This window comes from Lampetra planeri, chromosome 12 (genome assembly GCF_965212315.1).
Source record: "Lampetra planeri chromosome 12, kcLamPlan1.2.h2, whole genome shotgun sequence".
In the NCBI taxonomy this organism is placed as follows: Eukaryota; Metazoa; Chordata; class Hyperoartia; order Petromyzontiformes; family Petromyzontidae; genus Lampetra; species Lampetra planeri.
The window spans coordinates 9,918,179-9,942,893 of record NC_136118.1 but is presented as its reverse complement, the minus strand read 5'-3'; the positions used below and the strand labels follow the sequence as shown (position 1 = coordinate 9,942,893).

General features: G+C 43.8%; 1 protein-coding gene and 1 long non-coding RNA gene across 4 annotated transcripts in view; one reads left to right on the top strand and one right to left on the bottom strand.

The window, feature by feature from the left end:
* EIF2AK3 (eukaryotic translation initiation factor 2 alpha kinase 3) overlaps nucleotides 1-21,051 on the top strand; it is a 32,516-nt gene extending 11,465 nt beyond the window's left edge. Inside the window, exons 3-19 of one of the 3 annotated variants that reach the window (XM_078599458.1) lie at nucleotides 5,511-5,702; nucleotides 6,322-6,455; nucleotides 7,494-7,692; nucleotides 8,163-8,346; nucleotides 8,776-8,922; nucleotides 9,618-9,746; nucleotides 10,141-10,179; nucleotides 10,532-10,794; nucleotides 11,797-11,909; nucleotides 12,730-12,852; nucleotides 14,848-14,997; nucleotides 15,669-16,103; nucleotides 16,491-16,845; nucleotides 17,103-17,267; nucleotides 18,853-18,954; nucleotides 19,082-19,144; nucleotides 19,515-21,051. In XM_078599458.1, coding sequence (XP_078455584.1) covers nucleotides 5,511-5,702; nucleotides 6,322-6,455; nucleotides 7,494-7,692; nucleotides 8,163-8,346; nucleotides 8,776-8,922; nucleotides 9,618-9,746; nucleotides 10,141-10,179; nucleotides 10,532-10,794; nucleotides 11,797-11,909; nucleotides 12,730-12,852; nucleotides 14,848-14,997; nucleotides 15,669-16,103; nucleotides 16,491-16,845; nucleotides 17,103-17,267; nucleotides 18,853-18,954; nucleotides 19,082-19,144; nucleotides 19,515-19,697 — 2,976 coding nt within the window. In that variant the 3' untranslated portion in view covers nucleotides 19,698-21,051. Of the gene's footprint in view, nucleotides 1-5,510; nucleotides 5,703-6,321; nucleotides 6,456-7,493; nucleotides 7,693-8,162; nucleotides 8,347-8,775; nucleotides 8,923-9,617; nucleotides 9,747-10,140; nucleotides 10,180-10,531; nucleotides 10,795-11,796; nucleotides 11,910-12,729; nucleotides 12,853-14,847; nucleotides 14,998-15,665; nucleotides 16,104-16,490; nucleotides 16,846-17,102; nucleotides 17,268-18,852; nucleotides 18,955-19,081; nucleotides 19,145-19,514 lie in introns of all 3 variants that reach the window. The other 2 variants (XM_078599457.1, XM_078599459.1) reach the window with 2 other exon arrangements.
* Nucleotides 21,052-21,302: 251 nt separating this feature from the next.
* Nucleotides 21,303-24,225, bottom strand: LOC144721647 (uncharacterized). The gene is made up of 3 exons (XR_013585941.1): nucleotides 24,017-24,225; nucleotides 21,955-22,060; nucleotides 21,303-21,838 (listed from the first exon to the last, which is right to left on the bottom strand). It is a non-coding gene; the product is annotated as an uncharacterized LOC144721647 (long non-coding RNA).
* Between the last annotated feature and the right edge of the window lie 490 nt (nucleotides 24,226-24,715).

Genomic DNA, 24,715 nt, shown 5'->3' with positions numbered 1-24,715 from the left:
CATTTCCCTCGTAATGTTAGAGAACACAAGCGCTATTGGCGATCTAGATGGCTCAATACTGAACATGTTATGTTTTTATTGTAGTTATTTTCTCATCAGAAACCATGTTTAAGTGGTGCTGACTTGTTGTGCTTTGTTCTGGTCACCTTTTGCCGAAGATGTCATGTCGATGACTCACTTGGCCAAACATGCCATTTCAAAGCACGTTGTTGCCTCCGGTTATTGATGCGTTCATTCAAGGGTGGTTCTGCTGAGCAAGAGCGAATGCACGGGGCTTTTATTTTGACAGGGTGACGATGCGCACAGGTCTGATTGCACAATCGTATAGAGACTGCCCTATCAATACGTTGTAAATAAAGTTAACCTTTCTTACCCTTGTTATAAAGGTTATACATGTACACTTGTAGGGTACTAGTTGGCCTATTCACCTAAGTCAGGGGTCGGCAACCAAAATAACAAGAAGAGCCATTTCTTTCCAATTCGGTACAAAATTCAGTATTTCAAGAGCCGCAATGCATCTGAGTACATACTGTACATACGTACATATTGTCAAGAAGCAGCCCGTAAAGAGCCGCATGCGGCTCCGGAGCCGTAGGTTGCCGACCCCTGACCTAAGTAAATGAACAAAAATAACCAAAAAATATTTATATATTTCATTGGCCACGATGTTAAACGATCCATTTGGAGGCTAATTACATTTTATGCTTTTGGAAAAAAAGTACATCAGTCAAATACTTTCCAAGTGTCAAACGTAAGAAAACTCGCTCACTCACTGCTTAATAGACATCTCATTCAACAGCAATTTTCAGTCAATATCAAATGTAAGCATTCTCAACCATTGCAAAAACATGCTTTTATCCACGACCTACATAGTAACGAATGAAATATTAAACACTCTCAGTGGGGGGAGATGATGGGGGGGGGGGGGTAGACCGACCGACCGACATACATCCCAATAACCCATTTAGAAAAAAAATCGGTGGCGGCCACGGTTGATCAGCGATTCCGCCCGGCGGCTGGCGCCCGAGGAGGGGTGATGTCATGCTCAGGGTGACATCACGTGCCAGTCTCCCCCCCCCCCAGCAGGAGCAATGAGGTAATGCGTCCCCCTTTAGGCGATGACTCGCTCCGGTCCCCTACCTAATCCACTCCCAAGCTGTTTGTTGTGGCACCACGCCGCCACTCACGCCGACTGCACCAACGCTTGTGGACAGGAAGAGGGCTGTAAATGAGTAGACACATTGCCCCCCACCACCCCCCACCGGCAACCCTTTGGCCTCCCCATTTAAAAATGTTTATAATTGTATTGCCGAGGTGCGGACACCTCGAATGTAATGGTGCGTTTGAAACAAGCCTTGCTGCCGCTAGTTAATTGAGCCGTCAGGAATGTGGCTCCCGAACGTAAATGTGTTTGTTTGTTTCTCTTAAGACATATAAACCACCGAATTGTGTGTGTGTTTGGTTGCTTTAAGTGGGGAAATGCAGATGGAGTTTGATCATCATTCAGTTCGGAAATGTAAGCATCCAAGTGCAGAATTTACAGTGCCATATTCGTCGCTTTGTGCTTTGTGCAGGACGTTTAAACCATGAAAAAGTGCTGTCCCCCTGTATGAACCATTACATTGAAGTTGTAGACTGTAAAGGTTTTTAGCTACACCTTTGATTTGTATATTATTCATTTAATTTAGTATTTTATTTTTATTCTGTTATATATAAAATATACATTTTACTGAGGCTATTCTATTTACAATGATATTTTCTATAACGAATTATATTAATTTATATTGCCTTAAATACTGCGTTGTAGAATAAAAAAATATTTTTTTACATGGCACTTTCATCTCGGGTCTCCCTCGTAAATAGATTAATTGTTCTATTTGCTATTCTACACGATGGTTGTAATCAAAGGAAGTGATGGAACCGATTGTAAAGTAGTCTATTAAACAACATATTACCTGTGGTAGCTGGGCTTGTAATTTCATCAGAAAATTATGCTTTACAATAATGGTTCAGCATTATACGAATAAAACCATGTTGGTGAGACTCATTGAAGTTGAAACTGCATCAATATTGCCTTGCTTAAACAAAATCCGTTTGAAAACATAACATCAAGGCCCTATTGTTCGAAGAATTAAATGTTATTTTCTTTCAATAATTCCACGAAGATGAGCAAACAACCTATGTCCTTTTACTCTAATTTTATTTCTATATTGTTGATGATTCGATGAACTTTGACGATTCAAGGTCGAGATTTGATTCAAACATTTAAAACATTGTGATGATGTAGTGGCTACTGTTGGCTGCAGAGGTAACATCGACTTTTTGCAGCACAAATCGAACTACATTGTTTCTTAAACACATTAGTTGATGCATATACTGTATTAACAATCGATATTAATCTATGAATGCATGCATTGTTTTACACCCCCTCCTAACAATGTTATAACTCGCAGATCCGGAAGTCCACGGCACACGGGGAAAAAAACCAATATATTTCACCATGACGGTGTGCCCCACATTATGGGTGGAATTATGTTCTTCCGGAAGAGATCCAAAATTCCACGGCAAAAGGATCCCTGCCCCTCTGTATTACGGGAGTTGTTGCGCAGTGGTGCCGCGACTTTTTAGGCTTTGCGTAATTATGAGAGCGGATGAGCAGAGTTCTACTGTTTACTTACCTGTTAATATCCTTTGGCTGACCCAGGGGTTAACATATGAAGGTAAGGCTATTGTCCTGTGGTGTCTGAGCATATCTCTGGACTGGGTGTTTGAGCTTAAACTCGTTTGAATTAAACACATTTTACGAAAATATTAATCATTAATGAATTGGTCAATGCATCTTCAGAAGGACTCTACTTTTGCCCGTCCAAGGACGGGGTGTATTTCAGGAAATCTGAAACTTGTAAGCGAAAAAGCAGACCGCGACGTGATATTCATTGCATCCATTCGTGTGCAATTTGTAAGGCAGCGGTGACACGGACCTATTTAATTTAAAGGTTATAATCCCTTGTTCATCATGACGTCCTTATTACTTCTGTCTCAATAGCGTTATGAAGATCGCGTGACGTGAGGGTTCTGCCTTTGTAGTGAGGGTTTGTAAGTTGACTCTGAGGAGGGGGGAGGAGGCCCCTCGCCCCCCCCCCATGGGGAGTGACGTCAGCCGCGAATTATTATTAATGGAGGGGAGGGGGGGTGTCCATTTGGAGGACGTCACCTGTTCATGATTATTCATGAAGGGGGCTGGTTGACGTGGAGTGACGTCACGCACGTTACACACTGATATTCTTGGGTCAATATAGTAGTAAATGGGGGAGTGGTCGTGCAGTGGTTTCAGTTTCATTTTCATTTATTAGGTACTAGCTTTACTACCCGGCTTTGCCCGGGACTTGGATTCACCACGGCCGGCCGCCTTTGTCTCCCCAGTGGCGATGTTCACACACCACACTAGTTACTCCACACTAGTTACTCGTTTGAGGCTGAGTCGACCTAGGGGAGGCCAGGTTCAAATAATCGTCACGGGTGGTGGCCGTGAGCGGGAATCGAACTCGGGTCGCCGGGTTCGTAGCGCAGCGCGCTAACCATATGTACACATACACGCGCTTGCTGCAGACACACACAATTTTCAGGGTGCGTACGGTAGTAAACGACTGAAATAATAAAGCAATGCTGCGCGAAGAACGCCTTAGACCTGCAACACATTTGTATGGCACTTTACCCGCGATCAGCAGGCACACTCCGTTTCGCTTCCGCATACGGGTCACATGACAGATGTGACGTCACAGCTCACTTGCCGTGCAAAAAATATATGCATTATTGAGCCCCCCCCCCCCAAAAAAAAATACAAAAGTGTATTTTTATAATGTTTTGCATGGTGTACAGTCTGGAAAGTACCCACATGGCAAATTTCGAGTTTGTTGCATTTCGAGAAGTACGTTAAACATTTTGAACAGACACAAATAATCACAAATTTCCTTTTTATATTTCTAGAGATAATTCTGTGAGCCATGCGGCTCTTGACTCGGGTGCAACTGCAACAGAACAAAAACATGAACAAGAAACATCTTAAAGTGACTACACGCAACATAAAGATCATGGAAAAAACAGCAAAGTCTTCCAGAAAAAGCATCGTATTTCAACGCTGTGTGCAAAAATCCCAGTGGGATGCAAGTCAAACAATAACAATTATAAGACAATGTAGATTAAAGTTATCAGGCTTACTCTGTACTACAACAAACAAACATGGCTAAACCAAAACGTTTTCAAAATCACCAAAATAAAGCTATAAAAACAATGTAACAGTGATCATAGGAACTGTGATTCAAATTTAACAATAAACGATATATACATAACATGTACGACCAAACTTTGCAGCCATAGTTGGCTACATGAGTCACTCCATAACAGCAGGAGTATCAGTAGCAGAATCAAGATTTTCCAATACACCTTTAAAGATCAAAACTCAAGATCATACTTTGCAGCGGTCATCCGGAATGATACATTTGATTTCAGGCCATTCTGAATAGCAGTGGCAGCGAGGGGTGTACAACTCCTCTCGAGCAGTTTTGAGTGAAGATCTCACAGGTAGTGATCCAAGTTGCAGTTTATTGGCGATAGCATTCCAGACCCTGGGGGCATCAATACAAAAGGCCCTTCCTCCAGTATTTGTACGGCAATAAGGAATGTGAAGCTGGTTAATGAGCGAAGACCTTATGTCACATTTGTTCTTCGAAACAGTGAGGAGATCCAGAAGGTAGTCTGCTGATTTTTTTGTAAGTACATCGTGAATAAATACGATCTGCACAAGCCGTCGATCATTAAGATATGTTAAGTTTGACCCAATGTAGAGATCGCAGTGGTGAGTCCTACATGGGCAGTTCAATGCAAATGTTAAGGCCGAGTGATACATTGAGTCAAACTTCTTCAGTAAAGTACTGGGGGCTGATTTATATACGATGTCACAGTAATCAAGTAGAGTCCAGGGTGCATTGCACTCTAAACTTAAGTGAGTTTGGTTTCTGGCCTTGGCTAACATCAGTGGTGAGTAAAATCTGTACTGGTTCTGCTTCCCCTCCTCATCCCCTTTGTCAATTTCCACTGACCAGTGTGGTGAAGTGTTGACTTAGAAATGACAGCATGAGGAAGCCTTCATCTTGAGGTGGCTTGAAAAGGACAATTTTTTTACAGCTTGCGGCTTGAGCATAGTTGTGATAACATTTTATAACATTGCTCTGGCTTAATTATTAGCAGTTCCACTCATTGCCCACGTAACTGCGAATAGATGACACATTCTACAGAGTGTAAACAAAAATGTTCACGTGGTTTTAAATATCCGTGTTTTTGTTTCAACTGGGCCACCCCTCTTACCTCCATCCACGACCATGGAGCATGGAGAGTTGACTGAATTATACATTTGTATTAAGTCCCGCTTTACTGTGCTACGGGTGTTTCATCCGCATTGTCTGCCACTCTTCCCCTACTATCCCCCCTCCCCTCCCCCGGTTCCACTGAAGGATTTCCGCAATGGGCAGCTCATCATCCCGTCGCTGGACGGTAGTTTGTTCCAGTGGGACGGCGACAGCATGAAGGCGCTGCCCTTCACCGTGGAGTCTCTGCTCGACTCGTCATCCCGTCTCGGTGACGATGTCGTGCTCATGGGCGGCAAGGTCATCAGCACCTACGGCATCCTGGCTGACACGGGCAAGGTACAGGGGGGGCGGCTGCTGCTGTGTCCTTTCTCCTTGGCATCTTCGTGCAACCGCCTGCCATGAGTGAACATGCGGATGCATTTGTGTGGTTGCGTGTGGAAAGTCATAGCTGAACCAGTACTGGGTCTCCCTTAGGTGGACTCGACCTCACATGAGTACAGTACCTGGTACACTATGTAAACATCATCACTGAGGAGACAAAGTTGGCCGGACGTGGTAATGACCGCCTCCACCCCTTTGTGTGCCATGGCGGTCTTCATAGGTGCTCGCTAACAGAACTTGCCCCAACAGTCGCTTATGTTTATCTACATATTTTGAAGTGTATTTTATATCCCGCATTGTATTTGCAGATTTTCTTGTTGTCTCAAATAGACCTTCATTCTGGCATCTGGAAATGCACTTTGCGGGAGGTGCAATATAAGTAATACATTATCATAATAATGATAATGGTAAACAGTCTGAAAAGCTTCGCGGGGACATTTGTCTTTGTGTCGTGCCATAGTGGACGTTACACAATACGTTTCTTCCAAAAACTACCTAGTGTGTGCTGCTGCTGTGTGCGTTTTGGTACAGTTGTTTACGCAAATGCTTGGCCGTGTTGCACACCGTGCTGTAGTTGAAGTACAGCTGCACGTCAGCCGGCTGCCGCCCATGGAAGGAGGACGAGCAGGTGGATGCGGACGACCTAGTGTTGGTGCAGCGCGTGCAGAAGACCGTGCGCGCCGTCGCCCCACGCAGTGGCGCCGAGAAGTACGTTGCAAAATACGAATAAGAAAAAAAAACGGAGCTCTTATCGCTTGGCATCATTGTCTTTAGGCTGGGTATCTCCGGGCTGTCGGACACAAGTTCTAAGCGTTATTAATGAGGGAAAAAAATGTATTTAAAATCATGGTCAGGTGCAAGATAATTCTGTTGACAGTGAGATGACTAGACTTTCAATAGGGATGTAGCTTTTGAGAACTAATAGCTCTAATAATGTAGGTGGGTTCTGAGGTTGCGTGTCCCAGACTGTCCGATACAAGTTTGAAGCTTCCTGAAGGAGACATTTAAAGAAAAAAAAATCATGGTTCTGTTTCACGTTCCTGCTGACGATAACATCACTAGTGCCATCGGTACTTTATCCCACCAATAAAGCCTCAAACTTATGTCAAACAACCTGGGATGCACAGCTACTTCTCCTCTCTATGTAAGAATGAATTGGGACTTTGCTTGTGTCTTTCATTAGGCTCTTGTCGTGGTATACAGTGGAGATGAAAGCATAATTAATTTTATATAAAAAAAATACATATCACAATGAATAAAATAAAATCTAAATGATATTTGGGACGAAAGTTGATTTAAGCTTCAACATTTTGGTGCAGTCCTCGCAGCATTATTCTCAAATATTTGAAGTAATTTTTTAGCTGAAATTAACTACAGTAAATTACTAAACAAATACAAAGTCCAACAAGCAAAAAGTACAATTGTAACTATGCAAGTAATGAATGGGACATTTTGAGTAATGTCCCATTCATTACTTGCTATTTTGTTGTAGCATTGTTCGACTTAACGAACCTGTACTGACCATGGTGAAGTATTGTTAAAAGGCCCCCACAACTGACAGTGTGGTGATTCGTCATCTTGCAGTGGATTGACAGAGGACTTTGCATTAACTTTATTTACTTAGATATTTGACGTATAGCTGTCAAGTGAGTAGATCCAGGGCTCGCTTTCGGCACCTTTAATGAAAGGAAAAAGTCCACGTCTGAAGTAAATGAATGAACGTGGCATTTCTGTCATCTCTTCCAGGTGGAATTTCAGCGTGGGACAGTACGACATCATGTTCTACCGTGGCAACGAGGGGAACTTCCAGAAGGAGGAGGATGAGAGCCCTGACCCAGTGAAGCTGCTGCAGACCATGGACGTGGCCCTCAAGGTGTCTGTGCCGGATGGCAAGGTGCTGGCCTTCCGCAAGGCGGGTGCCGGCGAGGTGGTCTGGGAGCACAAGGTAACGGCGCCACTGCCATGGCACCAATCACTCGCCATTGTGAATACAGACTTTCACTCCAGCGCACGGTGGCAGCATTGTGCTGCGCGTGCTTGTAAGTACAAAAGAGTACCAGTTGACTTCCTCCTGGTTCTGCCACTCCTCATCTTGGATTTCTGAGTTTCTAGCCTTAACATGCTACCATTAAAGGTGCCTTCTGGCTTTGTGCGCTGTTGCACCATTTGGCATGTGTGTGTGTATATACTGTTTATCTGCTTTTTGTCGTGACTGCTTATGACTTCACACTTGTTTACATATTGAATATACGTATGAAGCAATAATACAAATAAAACCATACTGCAGTAATACCTTACGGATATTGTGACGTGACTACTCGAATTATGTCAGAGTCCCATGTTGACGTTTTGTTGACGAATGCGGCCCAGTAGCTTTATGTGTGTGTTTTTTTTCTACTGTGGTACCTTTTGCAGTTTTCAAGTCCCGTGGCGGCAGCGTGGCTTCTCAAAGATGGCCAGGTGCTGCCCGTCAGTCTTTTCGACCGTGAGGTGGTGCCGGCTCTGGAGCCGGACGAGCGTGAGGAGGACGAGGAGGATGATGAGGAAGAGGACATGGTGGAGGCAGCACGTGGCGTGGCCGAACCCAGTGTCTACCTTGGTATGACACGCGGTGACGATGCAACCCTTTCGCATCCTTCTGCACTCACCGGGTCAGAATTCGTGCTTACAAATTTGTTATGCCGTTCAACAGGCATTACAAGGATGCTGCCATGGTTAAAACACACTACTTGGAATCCAGAGGTCACTGGTTTGATTGTATATCCTGGCTCAGCATTTTCAAATAATGGCCAAGTTTTTTTTTGTGTCTCTCCGCCCCTGTCCACCCAGCAGCAAAATGGTTCACCACAGTTAGCCGGTCTGTGGGTCGTGTGTGGGTATGCCCACCCCTTCCAAGACGTCTGGTCAGCATGGAAGAGTAGGCCAAATATACTCTGTAGGGGCTCTCTAGAGCTCTCTCTCGTGGTGGCCCTTTTTCTGGCAATGGCTTGAGAGTGGAGTTGCAAGGCTGCACTTTTCCCTTTTACAGGCATGTACAGGGGACAGATGTACATCCAGTCTTCACTGACCATGGCGCAGAAGATATCACGGGTGGCCCAGAAGTACGCCTGGGACGGAGACCGCAACTCCAACGCTGTCATCTCTGTGCCTAGGGTCAAGTGGAAACCATTGCTGGGTGAGTTGTGAGGAGCCAAGCCCAGCCATCATGATAAAAACAACATCTTTCCTGAGCACCTTCAAAGTGCATTTATTGTAAGCTAATGTTGAGTGAGTGAGTAGAAGGGAAAGGATTTTATAGTTTGAACTATTTGGGGATATTTCTACCAGAAGGGATATTTGACCGTTTTGGCTGGCCAGATTATCCAGCTGCTGCCCTTATTTTACTTGATTCATTCTGATTCATATTGGGAGAATGTACAAGGTTTCAAGTATGGTTCCTAGGTGGCAATAATTTCCAAGCACCAACCTAACTTATGCAAACTGCAAATTGTGCACAGCTGAAAGTAAACACTTGAAAAAAATGCACAAGAAATGTATAAATGCACAATGCCATCTGTGTTATATGAGTGTGTAGTATTTTATCTAGAATTCTAAATGGTATTGGCAAATTAATCTTCCTGGTTGTTTCCCACTCATGTAGGGGGGGGGGGTGTGCCTTTGCTGCTTGTCTTTCCTTGGCATTTATCGTACGTTCTCAAGGATCATGAATCACTAAAACCTCCTTTTGCAACTCGGCTTGGAATAAATATTGTGAAATAAATATTTGTTGGATAAAAAAAAAACTGAATTCGTTTGATTGGTCTGTAAATACTTTTAAGCCGCTGGCTTTCTTGTGCTGCTCTCTGGTGCTGTGGTTTGTGTAACCCGCAGCCACGGCCCCGTCCCTGACCCCCGCCAACGTGCCTTTTAACGAGCTGGAGCGACGCATGAATGGGGGCGGTGCCGACACGAGCGGCGAGTCGGCAGCTGGTGCCCTCTCGGTCATCGCCTCGTCCAATAGTGAGTCGTGAATGCCCTGCTCACTTCGCCCCCCTTTCACCATTGTGTATGTATGTTGGACTTCTTTCGCACTGTACGTAGCCAACCGTGCTAATCGAAGGTGTGGGGGAAGGTCCGATGGTTCTCTTCACCGCTCTTTATCTGCACACGCCAGCAACATCATTTGTTGGTCCTTTAAGCGGTTGAAAAAAATAGTCCATTTGAATGTGACTGTGAGCTGTAAATTCGTGCATTTGAAAAGCTAATGATGATGTTGTTACAGGGGCCTGCAAGCTTGCTTATCTTTCTTCCATTGCTTTACTTCGCGTCTGTGCTCAATTACAGGAAGGCTTTTCCAACTTTTCGGTGCCTCTGTAAATATTTTCTTCATGTTCTACCTTTCTCTCTCTACTAGGGGGCGCTGTGGGATTGCATGTAGTTTTCACCACTGGATGTGAGTCTGCTCTACCACTCAAATAAATACTCTTGTGCATTAACAGTAATGTGTACACACTTTTATATAATAAGTTTGATATTTGTTGCACCAAAAATAATCCAACAAACATTGACAATGTGTTTGGCCTAGTAAAACATAAAAAAAACACTTCTATGTTACGTAAGTTCTGTGATAATATACGAAATAAAACTACAGACTTGTTGATTTTACCGTTTCACCATTGACGACCACATCTTACGGCGCTCTTTTTTGCTGTCAAAAATATCACCGCATTTCTCGCCAACAAAAGAAAGCATCCGTTGCCTCTCGGCACCCATCATCATATCTCTTCGGTTTTTTGCTTGTGCAGATGACGGCTTCTACTTCCTGCACACTTACGAGGCCATGGACCAGGGAGCGGCAGCGGGACTGGTGGCCGACGGTCCCGACCCTGTGCCAGGCCGCAGTGTCCTGCGCCCGCCGCCCGCCCTCATCGACTTCGAGGTGAAGCCGGAGCCGCTCGAGGCGTCGCTCCGTCCCATGGAGGTGCTCACCTCGTTGGTGCTCACCGTCGTGCTGGCTACCTGCGTCATTATCGTATACTGCCGGAATTCGTTTTCCACTATCAGACGGGTACGTTTGCTCGCTCGCTCACGTGTGCACACGCAGTCACCAAAGTGGCTTCTACATTGGAAGGGGAGTTAATGCTCTTCGGTGTGTTGTACCCGTGCGTTTGTTCGGCGTGATGTTCAATCTTTTGCTGCATGTGCTTGGAGAGAATTTTAGACATAGCACTTAACAACGGGTGGTATAACCTGAAACATTTTGGTGAGCTATACAGCTCAACTGTGAAAACCTACAAAGTACGTTCGGTTTGTTAAAAGACAGCATGTGCGCTCCGTACCCTGGTCATGGTGGGGCACTTAAGCGCCATTGCAAGAAGATGCAATTCTGAAAAGCAAATAGATGCTATCTTATAGATACATTCCTAGGCATTGTACCTGGATCTGTCGCACTCAATAAAATTTCACTAATGGAGAAAAGGCACTTGAAGTTTTGATCAGGGGCACTACTGTATCACTTAAGTGGCATCTGACAGATACAGTTTGATATTTCAATGCAGTAATCTTAATATTATGCTATAATATAATACCTAACCATAATTCAAAGTCCTTTTTTTTCAATAACATAGCTTGACGTTCTTATCTCACAGTCCATGATGCAAAGCCCAAATACATATCTACAAGATAAGAGCTATATGTTGCGGTGTCATCTTCCCTTTTGGAACTCATGATAATAGTATTGCGTGTAGCCTCACCAGTGTTTTGGGAGGAGTTAGAAGGGTCTTAAGGGAATACATTTATTTTAATTTCTGTCGGTTTAAACTGTCCCAAAATAGTTTTTTTTTTAATTAAAATATGTCTTATGCATAAAGTTGAGTATTCATATCTGGTACGTACATTAGTTATTTCGTTCCTAGAGGAGCAACGTTTCCTGTCTTAATTGAAAAGATGCTCATGAAACCAATACATTAGTTACTTGAACATTTACATAAATATATGTAGAAAAAGTGCAATTGGACGCAGCAGTTAGGTAGGTTTGACTGCCCCCTGGGGTTCCCTGTGCGCGCTGCAGAAACGTCAGTCGTCGGAGAGTGAGGCGCAGACCGACAGTGTGTGTGACATCCTGACAAAGATGCCAAACCACCCAGCCCAAGCGGAAGACAATCTTACCACCTACGTCAGCAGGTATTTTGAGCCGGTTCCTTGCATACACTTGGCAGTTAATTTCTGGAAATTAAGACGTGTTTTAACGTAACTAACATCTCTCTACAGCTCGGGTACGTTACTGGAATACGTGCAACGGTTTTTAGGGGTTTGTGTGATGCGGAATTAAAGGAATATTGCGAGTCTCTGCGTACGGTATAATTTCCTTAACTTTTGGATGTTTCCTCAACATAACTTGAAAGTTCTCAACAATATTTGCAAAAGACTTACAATCAGTGGCAATCGACCATTACCATCTTCATATTATCAGTCATTGTCGTCTGTGTGAATATGATATTTTTGCTCCGTGTATCTCAACTGCAGTGGGCATAATCCCTACTGGCATGGCTGTTTCTTGATTACATCTTTTTCTATTCATATGCAAACTATACCAGTGCGCACTGCATGCACCTGATGGTTTGTAATCACCAAAAGCTGTGTACCATGGGGGTCGTCAGAACTCGAGTTGAGAAAGACTGTTATAGATCATCGGCCATGATCTAGCAGTTTAGCCAAAACATAATTTAGCTCTAGTAACTCATTTTTCTACACGACAGCCTTTTCACAGTTTAGCAGCAGTTTTATCATATAGGATCACTTAATTATAGCTCCTTGTGAAAATATGCATCTTAAACCGAGCACACTGTTAGAATGCTCATGTAGAGGCGTTCCAGCACACAGCTAGAGTCTTGATCAGGTTTCTGTCTTGAAAACACGAACCGCCGAAGGGCAGTTTTAAGGCAGTGGCCAAAGGCTCCGAATTCCTTTACACATCCCCTTATATACTTCTCTGCTCCCGCAGGTACCTCACCGACTTCGAGCACGTGCAGTGTCTGGGGCGCGGAGGGTTCGGCGTCGTTTTCGAGGCCAGGAACAAAGTCGACGATTGCCACTATGCCATCAAGAGGATCCGCTTGCCCAACCGGTACCAGCCAGGCCCTTCACATTATTAGCATCATCCTACTTAATTGTCTTTTTTCTATGCTGATGTACAAATGAAACAGAAAATGAGAAATGCTAAAAACGAGATGGTGAAAAGCAAACAAAAACATTACTTTCTTGAATCGAGTTGTAACATTCATCAAATCACAAGGGAGGGCACATTTACATGGCTAAAGCATATGTTTAGTGTGTGTCTTTAGGTCAGAGCCTATGACCAAATCTCATCAGGCCTCAAGCTCAGTAGGGTTAAGCCTGGATGTGCCTGAATGCATGACCACATTCACTCTTGGTTGTCGTAGGCTGCTGCGAGGAAATGCAGTGGGCAGCATAGAGAAGTGCAGCAAAATACATGTTTGTGCTCTTCTTATCTTTTCCCATGTCTATGCTCATTGCCTTCACCAACCCACACTGACCGGCATGGTGAGGTGTGGTCAAACAACCACCCTCCGATACAGTAGTAGACCGACAAAGGACCGTGCGTGTACGCTGGCATAGGGGATACAAATATTAAAAACCCCTTTAAAACCTGAAGCAAAAAGGTGTGATTTGAATCGCCAATTACATGGGTGAAGCCAGGCCGAGTCCCTTGAAAATGGAAGAACCTATTGATACGCCCTGTGCCGTTACACCAAGATCCCTGTGACACCGATAAATTGGCAGTGCCTTCAATGTGAGGAATAGGAGTGGGCTTATTGAGACAGTAACTGTATGGGCCATTGAGGAGAGTGGAAGATGACCACCGCTTTTAAAATAAATCAAAGAAAGATTTCATTACCATGTACACGAGGGCGTTGCACTGTATACAACATATAAACCACCAACCCTCACGTCTGAACGATGCGTGAGCGTTATTTTACCAAACTTTACCATGCTGGTGAACGCGCGAAGGAGCATAGACTTGTAAGAATCGGTGTAGTACAACTATGCATTTTGCTGCACCACCTCTGCTGGCCACCGCATAGCCCACAGCCTGTAACAACCGAGCATGCATGGTGGCCAGCAGTAAATGTCAGGAGTAAGCTTTAACTTCTTAAATCAGTAATGTTGAAGCATAATTAGGACCCTGTCCATAGATAGAAACCCATCTCGGTAATGCATGTGTCGTCCGAAATGAGGCCAACTTAGAGAAAGCGCGTGAAACATCCCAGTTGTGTAGGAGGATGCGCTTGAAATAGTGCTTCTTTTACTCTTGGAAAGATCATTGACATTGGGAGCTGCATAGAGCTCCAAGTGCATCAGATAAACGTGAAGTTAACCACGTTAAATTGAATTTGGTTTGATCCTCGCCTTAGGGAACCTTCACCCTTATCTTCATTCCAGTGATTGTTATCTGATGTTATTCGGGTGAACTGGTCTTTCTTAGCCCCTCACCCCCCCACCCCATCCCCTTAGCAAACTGTAAGTGCCGAGTGTTCCTTTACACGAACCTCCACATTGACACCGTTAAGTGACCATTTCGTTTCGAGTCCCATTTATATTTTTTGTTGTTTTTTGTCTTGATAGTGCACTTTCATCCGCTCGTTAAGCGTTAACATAATATTAATATATTATTTTCATCCATTGTCAATTAATTCTTAGATGCGCTATTTTATGCTTGTTTCATAAGAATCGATTTTAATTGATGAATGAGTGTTGTTAAATGCCTACTTTATATAAACGGACTATTATAATTACACATTCAGATGCCACCATACAGTCATTGCTATGTCGTGCCAGGGTTTGGCACAGAAAGCAGAAAAACTTTAATAACAAAGATGTATTGTTTTGTAAATCCACACGCACGATAACTGGCGACTCGGAGAAGAGAGGCCGACCCGGTGATGGGAAATTGCCCACACCGGCGCCTCTTTTTTGGATCAGCTGTAGCTCTGTACAGCCGCAACAGGCACAGATATTTTACTCGATTGAATCCACACGTCGTTGAGTGCCTACTGTTTACAAATACACTGTACCTTGTCGTGCTCGTTGTCTCGCCCAGGATACAAGCACGTGAGAAGGTGATGCGTGAGGTGAAGGCTCTGGCCAAGCTGGAACACCAGGGCGTAGTTCGATACTTCAACGCGTGGCTCGAGATGCCGCCACAGGACTGGCAGGAGGAGAAGGACAAGCAGTGGATCAGTGACTGCAGGCGAGTTAATTAATTTATTGCTTTGCAGCCATTCATCATATGTTCCCCACCATTAATACATTTTTAATTTACAGGCCTTTGTCAATTCACTGCTGAGTGAACATGTTGGTCATCAGGGTTGTGGAGCCTTGCTTTACTCTCCTGGTCAGTACTGGTTGGTGAAGGGTAATGAGGGGGCTTATACCCCAGGACCGGTTCATGTAACTCTGGATTGCTGTAAGCCATGACTGGGAATCGGACTCAGGTCGACAAGTACTAGCACAGACTGCTAATCACTGCACCACCACTCGACCACTATTTTCTATTAATGTCAATAACGTGAGTTGATGGCTCTGCTCGAATCCCAGTAGAGAATAAGCTTAATACAATCGGGCAGTTTTATGGGTTAGTTTTTGTGCTTTCATAAGAATGTCATACGTTGTTGTGTTTAGGTGAACATTTTCTATTATGTAACAAGTTGAATTCTTTTAAAATATTTTTATACTATCTTCCATCGCATCTAAATAACATTTGTTACTTCATGATTAAAGGTCAGAATTCTGTTTATAACTTACCGAATTTGTATGTCTTTGTAGTAATAGTATTCTCTTGTAGTTGCAAAACTCGACTCGTTGAAAACTTTCTATTTTCTAATACATCACTCGCTACTAATGTTGTTTCTCGTTTAGCAGTGAATGGGTGCTCAGTTCTCAAAGCCCGGTGGAATCGGAGAAGTTCCCTTCCCATCTGCCACTGAGGCCCATACCACGGGAGAGCACTACGCTGTCGCGCTCGTGGAGTGATTTCGACTTGCCTTCCATCTCCTTCCTCGTGAATTCATCAGCGGTCGACACGCAGGGCTCGCTGCTGTCCTCCGACCTCTCGTTCATCACTGAGAAGTCGCCCGAACCACTAGAGCGTCAGGACGACAGCCTCCTCACAGAGTGCGAGGAATCCGGGCCCACATCGCAGGATACGAGCCTTGTGAGGGGTGCGCAGCACATGGACGACTCGCTGGACATTGTATTTGAGGACTCGGGGTGTGGGGAGAAGCCCAGCAGGAAGACGAATTCTGGTGCAGTGGGGAACCCAGAAGAGTCCCACATGCGCAGCACCTCCACCGATGGGTGAGTTTGTTAACCCTGCCCCCTTTACAAAGATTCATGAGGAGTGGTGGGGGCATTGCACGGCTAACATCAGTGGTGAGTGATATCGAAACCAGTCCTGATCCCCCCCCCCTGCTTCACCAATCCGCAATGACCATATCAGTCGTAGGGCTAGTTGACCACTTATCATAACACTGGTCGCTGGTAAAAGGGTGGGAGGCAGGGACACCGACCAGTTCGCATATCATTCGCCATTGGTATTAGCCGTAGTCAGGAGTTGATGCCAGGTGGCAAACCACTCACCACTGTGTACCACCACTTGACCAAATTATGAAAATGGTTGTGAGAGGTTGCCATTCCTTGTTGGAACATTTGCAAACTTGGTTCTTTTCACATTTTTATTTCCAGCTCTTCGACAGACTCCAACAAAGCGGCGACTCCTCCGGTCGAAACCGCGAGCACCAGCGCAAGCTCCACGGCCACCCAGCCCAACAGGCCCACGTCGCTGTTGCTGAGCGAAACGCACACGGCGCCGATGCCGGCGAGGACGCACGTGGACGCGAGCACGGAGACAGGGCCGGTACCCCGGCTCTTCCTCTACATCCAGATGCAGCTGTGCCGTAAGGACAGCCTCAAGGAGTGGCTCAACAGCAGGACAAATGCCGCCGATCGCAGCCGCACTGAGTGCCTGACCATCTTCCAGCAGATTGTCAACGCCGTGCAGTTCCTGCACGTCTCCGGCCTCATGCACCGTGACCTGAAGGTGCCGCACGGACTTTGCCCTCAAATTAAACATACAACACTGGGTACAAAACCACATCAGCTTAAATGTGCTAATTGTCAGCTTCACACAAATGGAGTGGTGGTTGAAGCGACTTGGCAAGATTGCGTTCGTAAAAGTTAATCGGTAGATTGCGTGTTGTGGGGTGAGGTAATTTACATCTTCTGAACTATTAAGCATTGCGATCTAACCTTAATGTATAACTTTGGTTTGTGTGTTCTTTATTTCTGCATTCAAAGCCATCAAACATCTTTTTCTCGCTGGATGGAGTTGTGAAGATCGGAGATTTTGGGTTGGTAACGGGCACGGAGCACGAGGAGGAAGGGGCGGTGCTGACTCCCATGCCGGGTCATATTCACCACACTGGCCAGGTCGGCACCAAGCTCTACATGAGCCCTGAGCAGGTGTGTGCAAGTGAACACGATCACTATCCGTAAGACTCTTTCACACCTGTGACAACAACCCTTTCCGCTCGTGACATCTTCACACCTGCAACTACTTCCCACATTCGCTGTGTTATAGGCAGTGTGTTCCTACGCTCTCCAACTGATCCTTATGGCGGTACCCCAGGGTACCGAATAATACAAAATGGCCAAGGCAATTAAATATTTTATTTCTGGGACACTATTTTTTCCAGGGATGTATCTAACTCCAACTGGGGTACCAATCAATCCGAAATCGGTGCTACTCCGCGATGTCGAAACGCAGCGAGGACGGTTGTGCTGAAACCCTGGACGTTCGTATGCACCATAGTGCATCGTGTACAGCTCGTCGAGAAGAGTCGATTACCGCATCGCCGACCATCAAACAGACTAAAAATGACTGCATCACGGACATTATGCGAGAGCCGGGGTACCGCCATAAGGTTCAATTGTCAAACTGTTATCCCCCCCATTCATCTATTTAACTGATCTTGTTAGTGGGTAGGTTTTGATGGAGTGCTATCTGATGTTTTTTTGGGTTTCACCACGTGTTGTTTAATACGATATTGGAGCTTCTTCACAAACTTATTTAAGCAGTTCACTCTGTGCCTCTGTATCGGCAAGCAATGCTATACAGCGTGCGAAAGAGAGCTTCTCAATTTTAATTCCTCAAGAAGATTCCCAGCATATGGAGCAAAACATATTATTGTGCCAAACACGTGGTGCGATCTGAAAACAAATTGAAGTTTCCGAGTTGAAATCCAAACTACAGCCATATCTTCTCCATCACCTATTTGAGTATTTTGTATGCCTTGTTTTTTTATTTATCCTACTTCCTATGTAATTACAAACTCCTACAAGCATAACGTTAAATAATATAGATGTGTAATTTTACCAATCTACCCTTGCTGTACTTGACGTTATTTTGCTACGGCATAATATACCGACGGACATATTAAGGACACTTCAAACAATCCAAGTTGGCTTGTGTTGTAATGTAATGGAGACTTTGGTATTGACAGTGGAAAACAAAATAGATTTCAGGCCTCTGCAAAGAGCATGCAAATGCACAACAGCCTGGTCCAGTCTACGTGAAAAAGCTTATTGTGTTCATGTTAAAGCAGCATAGAAACTATAGAAGACATTTTACCCATTATTGAATCGTTGACATACCCGAATGCCACAACTGTGTGTCTATGGCTGTTGAGAATAAAGATCCTTACAAACCATAGAGTATCTGTTTAAGAGTAAAGTGTTTTGTATTGTAGAGACACAGCACTACCAACATGGAGTTTCTTTTTTTTATTTCAAACGGGCAAACACAAATAAAACTTGCCAACATCAATCATGCATGACCTTTGAACTGTTGTTTATTATTGAAGTTCTGAACATATGGCATGAAACAATAGAGTAAACTTGTGCAACATTGTTAGAACAATTTTGTTTTGGCTACAACCGATTTGTCAGGGTTTCATATTTAATGTCTTGTCAGTTTACTATTAAGTGCTGTGTATTTCTGTACACCGTTTGATTTATGCTTTAAAGTCATATTTATTTTTTGTTACAGCTTGCTGGCAGAGCATACTCTCATAAGGTGGACATATTTTCTTTGGGCCTCATTCTGTTTGAGCTGCTGTGTCCTTTTGGCACACAAATGGAAAGAATCAAGGTGAGCATGTGCAATTCTTACTTTAAGTCCTGGATTCTGGCTACTGCCACATGCATATGCGTTGGATTTTTAATAAATAAACATGTATACACGTTGGGAATTAAATCATTCCTTTTTGTCATTGCAGACACTTTCTGCCGCCAGAAATCGCATATTCCCTGATCCTTTTGTGACGAGCAATGTGGATGAGGTAAGTGTTGTGAATGAATTGTGTGAAGATAGTTCCTTGAATTTAATGTGCCCCATTGTTGCAAAGTGTAATCTATACAAATAATTGTGTATTTGTAAGGTTTTACAGTGGGGTAATTACTGGTAAAACAATGTTGTTGTTCACCCTTCCTAACCCCCACGCTCTGGAATTTTGACAATTCAATCATCTATTTGTTGCATTTGTATTGTCTGCCTTAATTAAATTTGCCTAAGTATGCAATGTATTAGCGTAACATTTGCATTCATTACAATTCTCACACGCACAATTCTACGCATGCATTTTACACTCAAGAACTTGCACCGTATTGAAAATACGCAACACGTTCACTCGTGTTCTTTTGCGCTTTCAGCACCAGCTGGTTGAGAGGTTGCTGGCTCAAGACCCGTCACTCAGGCCGGAGGCGGAGGAGATAGCCCAGGCTGCACTGTTTGCAGAACTCGATCCCCCCATAATCCCCGTCATTCGCCAGCATTCCCGAACACACAGCCTCTCCGGCATAAGATTGCGTTCCAACTCATTTTCTAGTACATAAGCGCTTTTGGTTGTTCTATGTTGACCTGGGGTTGGTTAGATTTTGTACATTGTGTATAATAATACAAATTCATACATGCAGAATTTTGTCTGTGCTTTTTTCTGGTTACATTGAGTTACAACAAATCAAATTATCTTAATGTTTCACTGCTTAGTTTCCTGATAAATGTTAACATTTTACTTGAATCTTTTGCTGTTAATAGGCCAGGACCGTTTCTAAATACTGGCAGCTTGTCTGTTTACAATTTTTCTTTAAAATATTTTTTTCCCAACCAGTATGTTACCAAAACGAATACATTACATGCTCATTATGGAGACCTGTACAATAATACTATTTTGTTCAATGTTAACTTTTCTAAGGCTACCTTTCAGAACACCTTAACTATATGGATACCTCTAAATTAATGGAATGCTCCACTAATTGTCACCACCTATACTAAATAATAAAGTCTTAAGCATAAATAGGTGTGACAAGTGTACGATCAAAGTAAACCATTTGATTTGGGGATGACAACTTGTACATATGGCATATCATTTGGTTAAAGCTGCAGGAAATAACATACAATAATTTATACAGTTCCAACTATATACCCATTTCAAGACCTGACTTAACATAGTTTTTCAGTCCGTATGACAATAGCACAAAACGTCCTAAGCATTGGTAAATGTAAATGGGCTATGTAAATCTCGGAGGTACTGTTAAAGAAATGTCCAATATAATGCAAAAAAGTCGTGCAAAATCCAAAGCGCATATATTGAAGGATGGGCTAGAAACTAATCACAGTCTTCTACATGGAGTTGCTGTTGTTGGTGATGAAGTATTTTCAAAGAAAAAATGAACCGGCACAGCAAATGAACAAATTTAAGTAACTCCTAACAACAGTGCATAACAGTTAATAGGCACAGAGAAGCCTAATAATGAGGTAATGGTTCCTCCAGGAACCACAAAATGGTTGAACTTTGCCTGGATGGTAACTTGAACAAAAATGAATGTAACAAGGTGTGAATGATTTATGAAAGCAAGAACAAGGGCTTGTATTCAACAAAGTAACGAAAACCATTTATATTTTTTATTTTACAGTATTGCAATGTTTGACGTGCACAAACTGTAAAAATGTTTCAAATCAATGGTTTGTATTTTGGTCTGTCTTTTAAATATAAAGTTTTAAATGTAATTTTTTATGAGTTATAGGTTAAATCCAGAGCAATGTCCTTTTGTGAAACCTGTAAATTAAATTATTTTGAGGCTTTGGATATTTTTTTTTGTGGTTGAAGACATTTTAAGTGCAATATTTTATGGTGACCAAAATACCATGTTATTTTTAAACCGATTAAAATAAAATGTCCACGGAAAACATTTGTGTTGACACCAAATGCCTGGAAATGTGTGCTTGTTAATTGCTAGAAAAATTAGGAGATACAAGGGGTGGATAGAGCTTTAGGGTGTCAGAAGGAAATACATCACATACTGTACTTATTAAAATGATGAAACACTTCTATTAGGGGCCGTCCATAAATGACGTCACGCACCTGGGGGGGGGGGTTGAGAAATGTGACGTCACATCAAAATGCGCAACTTTAAATCAATATAGACAACACGTTCTACTTAATTAAATAGACTTTTAATATATGTTTTCGCCTACAACATCAGAGTGCAGCGCCACATTAAATACGCACGACAATGACAATAGTTTAAAGCGATTTGAAGCATGTTTTTTTTGGGGGGGACAGAGCTTCGTGACGTCATTTGAGGGGGGGTCTGACTTTTTGTGACGCCGTGTGATGAGGGGGGGGGGGTCAAAAATCGTCCAAAATCGCGTGACGTTATTTAAGGACGGCCCCTTATACCACATGCAGAATAAACTTTTACATAACCATTTTGGTTACCAACTAACCAAACATTTTTTTATAGCTCCAGAAGTTTTAAACAACACACAAATGTGTACAAAGGCAAATGTATTCACTTCTCCGGAGGTGGAATGGCAACTGTGGCAACATCGCAGGATTGGATGACCTTCAACCAGTCCTGCTCCATCTTTTCCTTGCAGTCGTTGCATATGTTTTTATGTTCTTCCATGGAGTCCATCCCAAACGGATCAGAATCCATAAATGTTATGTTTATCATCAGACGGTGGGCTTGCTCTGTTTGGGAGAAAAAAAATATTACAACAGTCTGCAAAAATCAGCAATTCCACCTTGTATTCAAACAGCAGAGTGAGTGAAGCTACGTATGGTTTATAATCAAAACAATGCCATACCAGAGAGAGTTGATACCATCTGGCTCATTGCCTCCATCTCCAGTCTAACTGCCTCCAATTGCAGCAGATGCTCCATGTTTTCATCCAATCCAAACAGATCATTTCCCTTTAGGACAAGTAGAATCAGGTAAGCCACAAGACATCGCCTTCATGTATTACTTTCACAGGACAAAGAGGTGATATATGCGGTTTCGAGAAATAGCAAGGCACTCGTTTTGGCCATACATATACTGTATATCTTATGGGATTTAATATAACAGGCATACAGTAATGTATAGAAACCCAGTTTTAATCTGGTAATATTTACTTTGTTTCATACATCTCACATGCCACGTCTTTTTAAGTGAATCACACATAACAAAACTACACGTATAAAAAACGTACAAGAGATGCAGTTGTTTAGTTGTTTACTTGTTCACGTATTGTTACAATGAACTGACCGACCCTGCACTTGGGCAAGGCAGGTACATGGCTACCTTTTAGGATTGTATTTCCTTAATGAGGGAAACAATCGCTTGTGTTTTAAAGAGCTCTACAGAAGACTGCACAAAAACAGAGTTGTTTGTTCTGTGCGTCGTGTTGGTGGGTCACTGCAGCTTAAGCGGACTTAGTGCACGTGGAACAAAAGCACACAGCCTCTATGCAATTATGCAAAAACACATCGGCGGTTCCTGAATAATTTCATTGTGGTGCTTATTGACGTTGGTCACCATCAAAATTAATTTGAGCAAATGTGACCGAGAGGCCGACGACAGTGTTCCCGTCAATGACAAAGGATTATTTTGGGGGTACCCCGGGGAACGAAATCATAAAATAGCCGGGGCAATTAAATACTCCTAAAAGTGTCCCATAACTATATTTGGGACACTTTTTTTTCGGGCAGTGGAGTTAATCGTTCCACTCCCTGAGGATAGTGATTTTGTTCGGATGGACCGTGGGCTACAGCGTTGCAAGAGCGTCGCTAAATGCCCTTTGGAAGATGAGTGAGAATCGCTGCCTGTTTACCATAAAGTGTGCGTGTGAAACGGTAAAAAAATGATCTTTTGTTCCGTCCAATTTATTTAAAGGTCGTGGCGCCATATGATGAGACGAAGCCATTTGGAAGTCTCACAGTAGAATTGTTAACATTATTTTATGCAGGATGTCTCACAAACTCGTGGTCGAGTTTGTGAGACATCCTGCATGCACCCTGCGATGAGTTCCCATGAAAGTCAAACCGATGTTTAAGCTTTCAATGCTGGAATATAGGCAAAGTAAGTGAAAACCAAATGAGTGTGTTTTGTGTATGGGTGTTGTGTGCAGCCATGAGATAGTATTTTTATCATGACAGATCTGCTATTCAGCCAAATGAAATAGAACATTTTCCCTGCAATTTTTAATAAAGTCATTGGTGACTGGGCTTAGACCATCAAATGCACTTGAGAACCCAGTTAAATTACAAGTGGCTGTAACCTACATTAAACCCTATATCCCCTTAGCTCCATGACCGATGAAGCACCCATCATTTAACATTTGTACAGGAGTACCGCCAAAAGGTACTAATGTCGATCGGTTTCGTCCTCACGAGGACCAAAGTCACCAAAATGCTCACTGCAAAGTCTGCCCCCTGGGGTTCCATCAGCTTTGTGATTAAATTTAATTGATTTTATACCTACGTGACTTTACCGAAAGAACCAGAGTATGGTTTCCATCAGCTTTGCTAAAAATTACGACTGTGAATGACGAGAAAGCCCCATGAGTGTCTGTGGTTGTCTGAAACTTGTGTAACTTTACAGCCGTGAGCACCTTTGCTAAGATGGGTTGTCATTCATGGATGTTCTCTTAACTGGGCGCTACAGCTGTGGTCGATGTACATTCACTGCATTTTGGCCTGCAACTTGTAAACTAAACACATTACTCGCGTCGTTACTGCGACATCAAACAAGCGGCAACTTGCCTATCACGGGTTTAAATTATTGTACATTCCCACAAACACGGTACTTCACTTTAAAAAAAGAAAACAACTCAACATTTGCGTTGCGGCCACGATAAGGGCGAGTAAGCCCATTGGGGTTGATCTCACCTGCGTATCTCCCATTATAACGAGGTGTTACGTCACCAGCAATGAAATATCCTTCAATGTGTAACTGACCACCTTATAGCGGAACCTATAACGTGCGTTTAATTGTAGATGTATTCTTGTTGTCTCGCTTTAATTATTGTCAAAAGTCCGGGCGCGATTCCAACTCGGCGAAGTGGCTTCGCCCGCTTCCGTCAGGCAGAGGTCGCAAACGGGTTTTGATTCCCTACCCGGCTACCCGTAGCCGGGTACGGGTGGTGACCCCCCACCCCCTTCCCCCCCCCACCCCCTTCCCCCCCCACCCCCTTCCCCCCCCACCCCCTTCCCCCCCCACCCCCTTCCCCCCCCCACCCCCTTCCCCCACCTTCTTCCCCACCCCTTTCCCCCCCACCCCCCACCTTCTTCCCCACCCCTTCTTTCCCACCCCCCACCCCTTCCCCCCCCACATTCTTCCCCCCCCACCCCCTTCCCCCCCCACCCCCTTCCCCCACCTTCTTCCCCACCCCTTTCCCCCCCACCCCCCACCTTCTTCCCCACCCCTTCTTTCCCACCCCCCACCCCTTCCCCCCCCACATTCTTCCTCCCCCACCCCCTTCCCCCCCCACCCCCTTCCCCCACCTTCTTCCCCACCCCTTTCCCCCCCACCCCCCACCTTCTTCCCCACCCCTTCCCTCCCACCCAGAGGCGTAGCTAGGATATTTT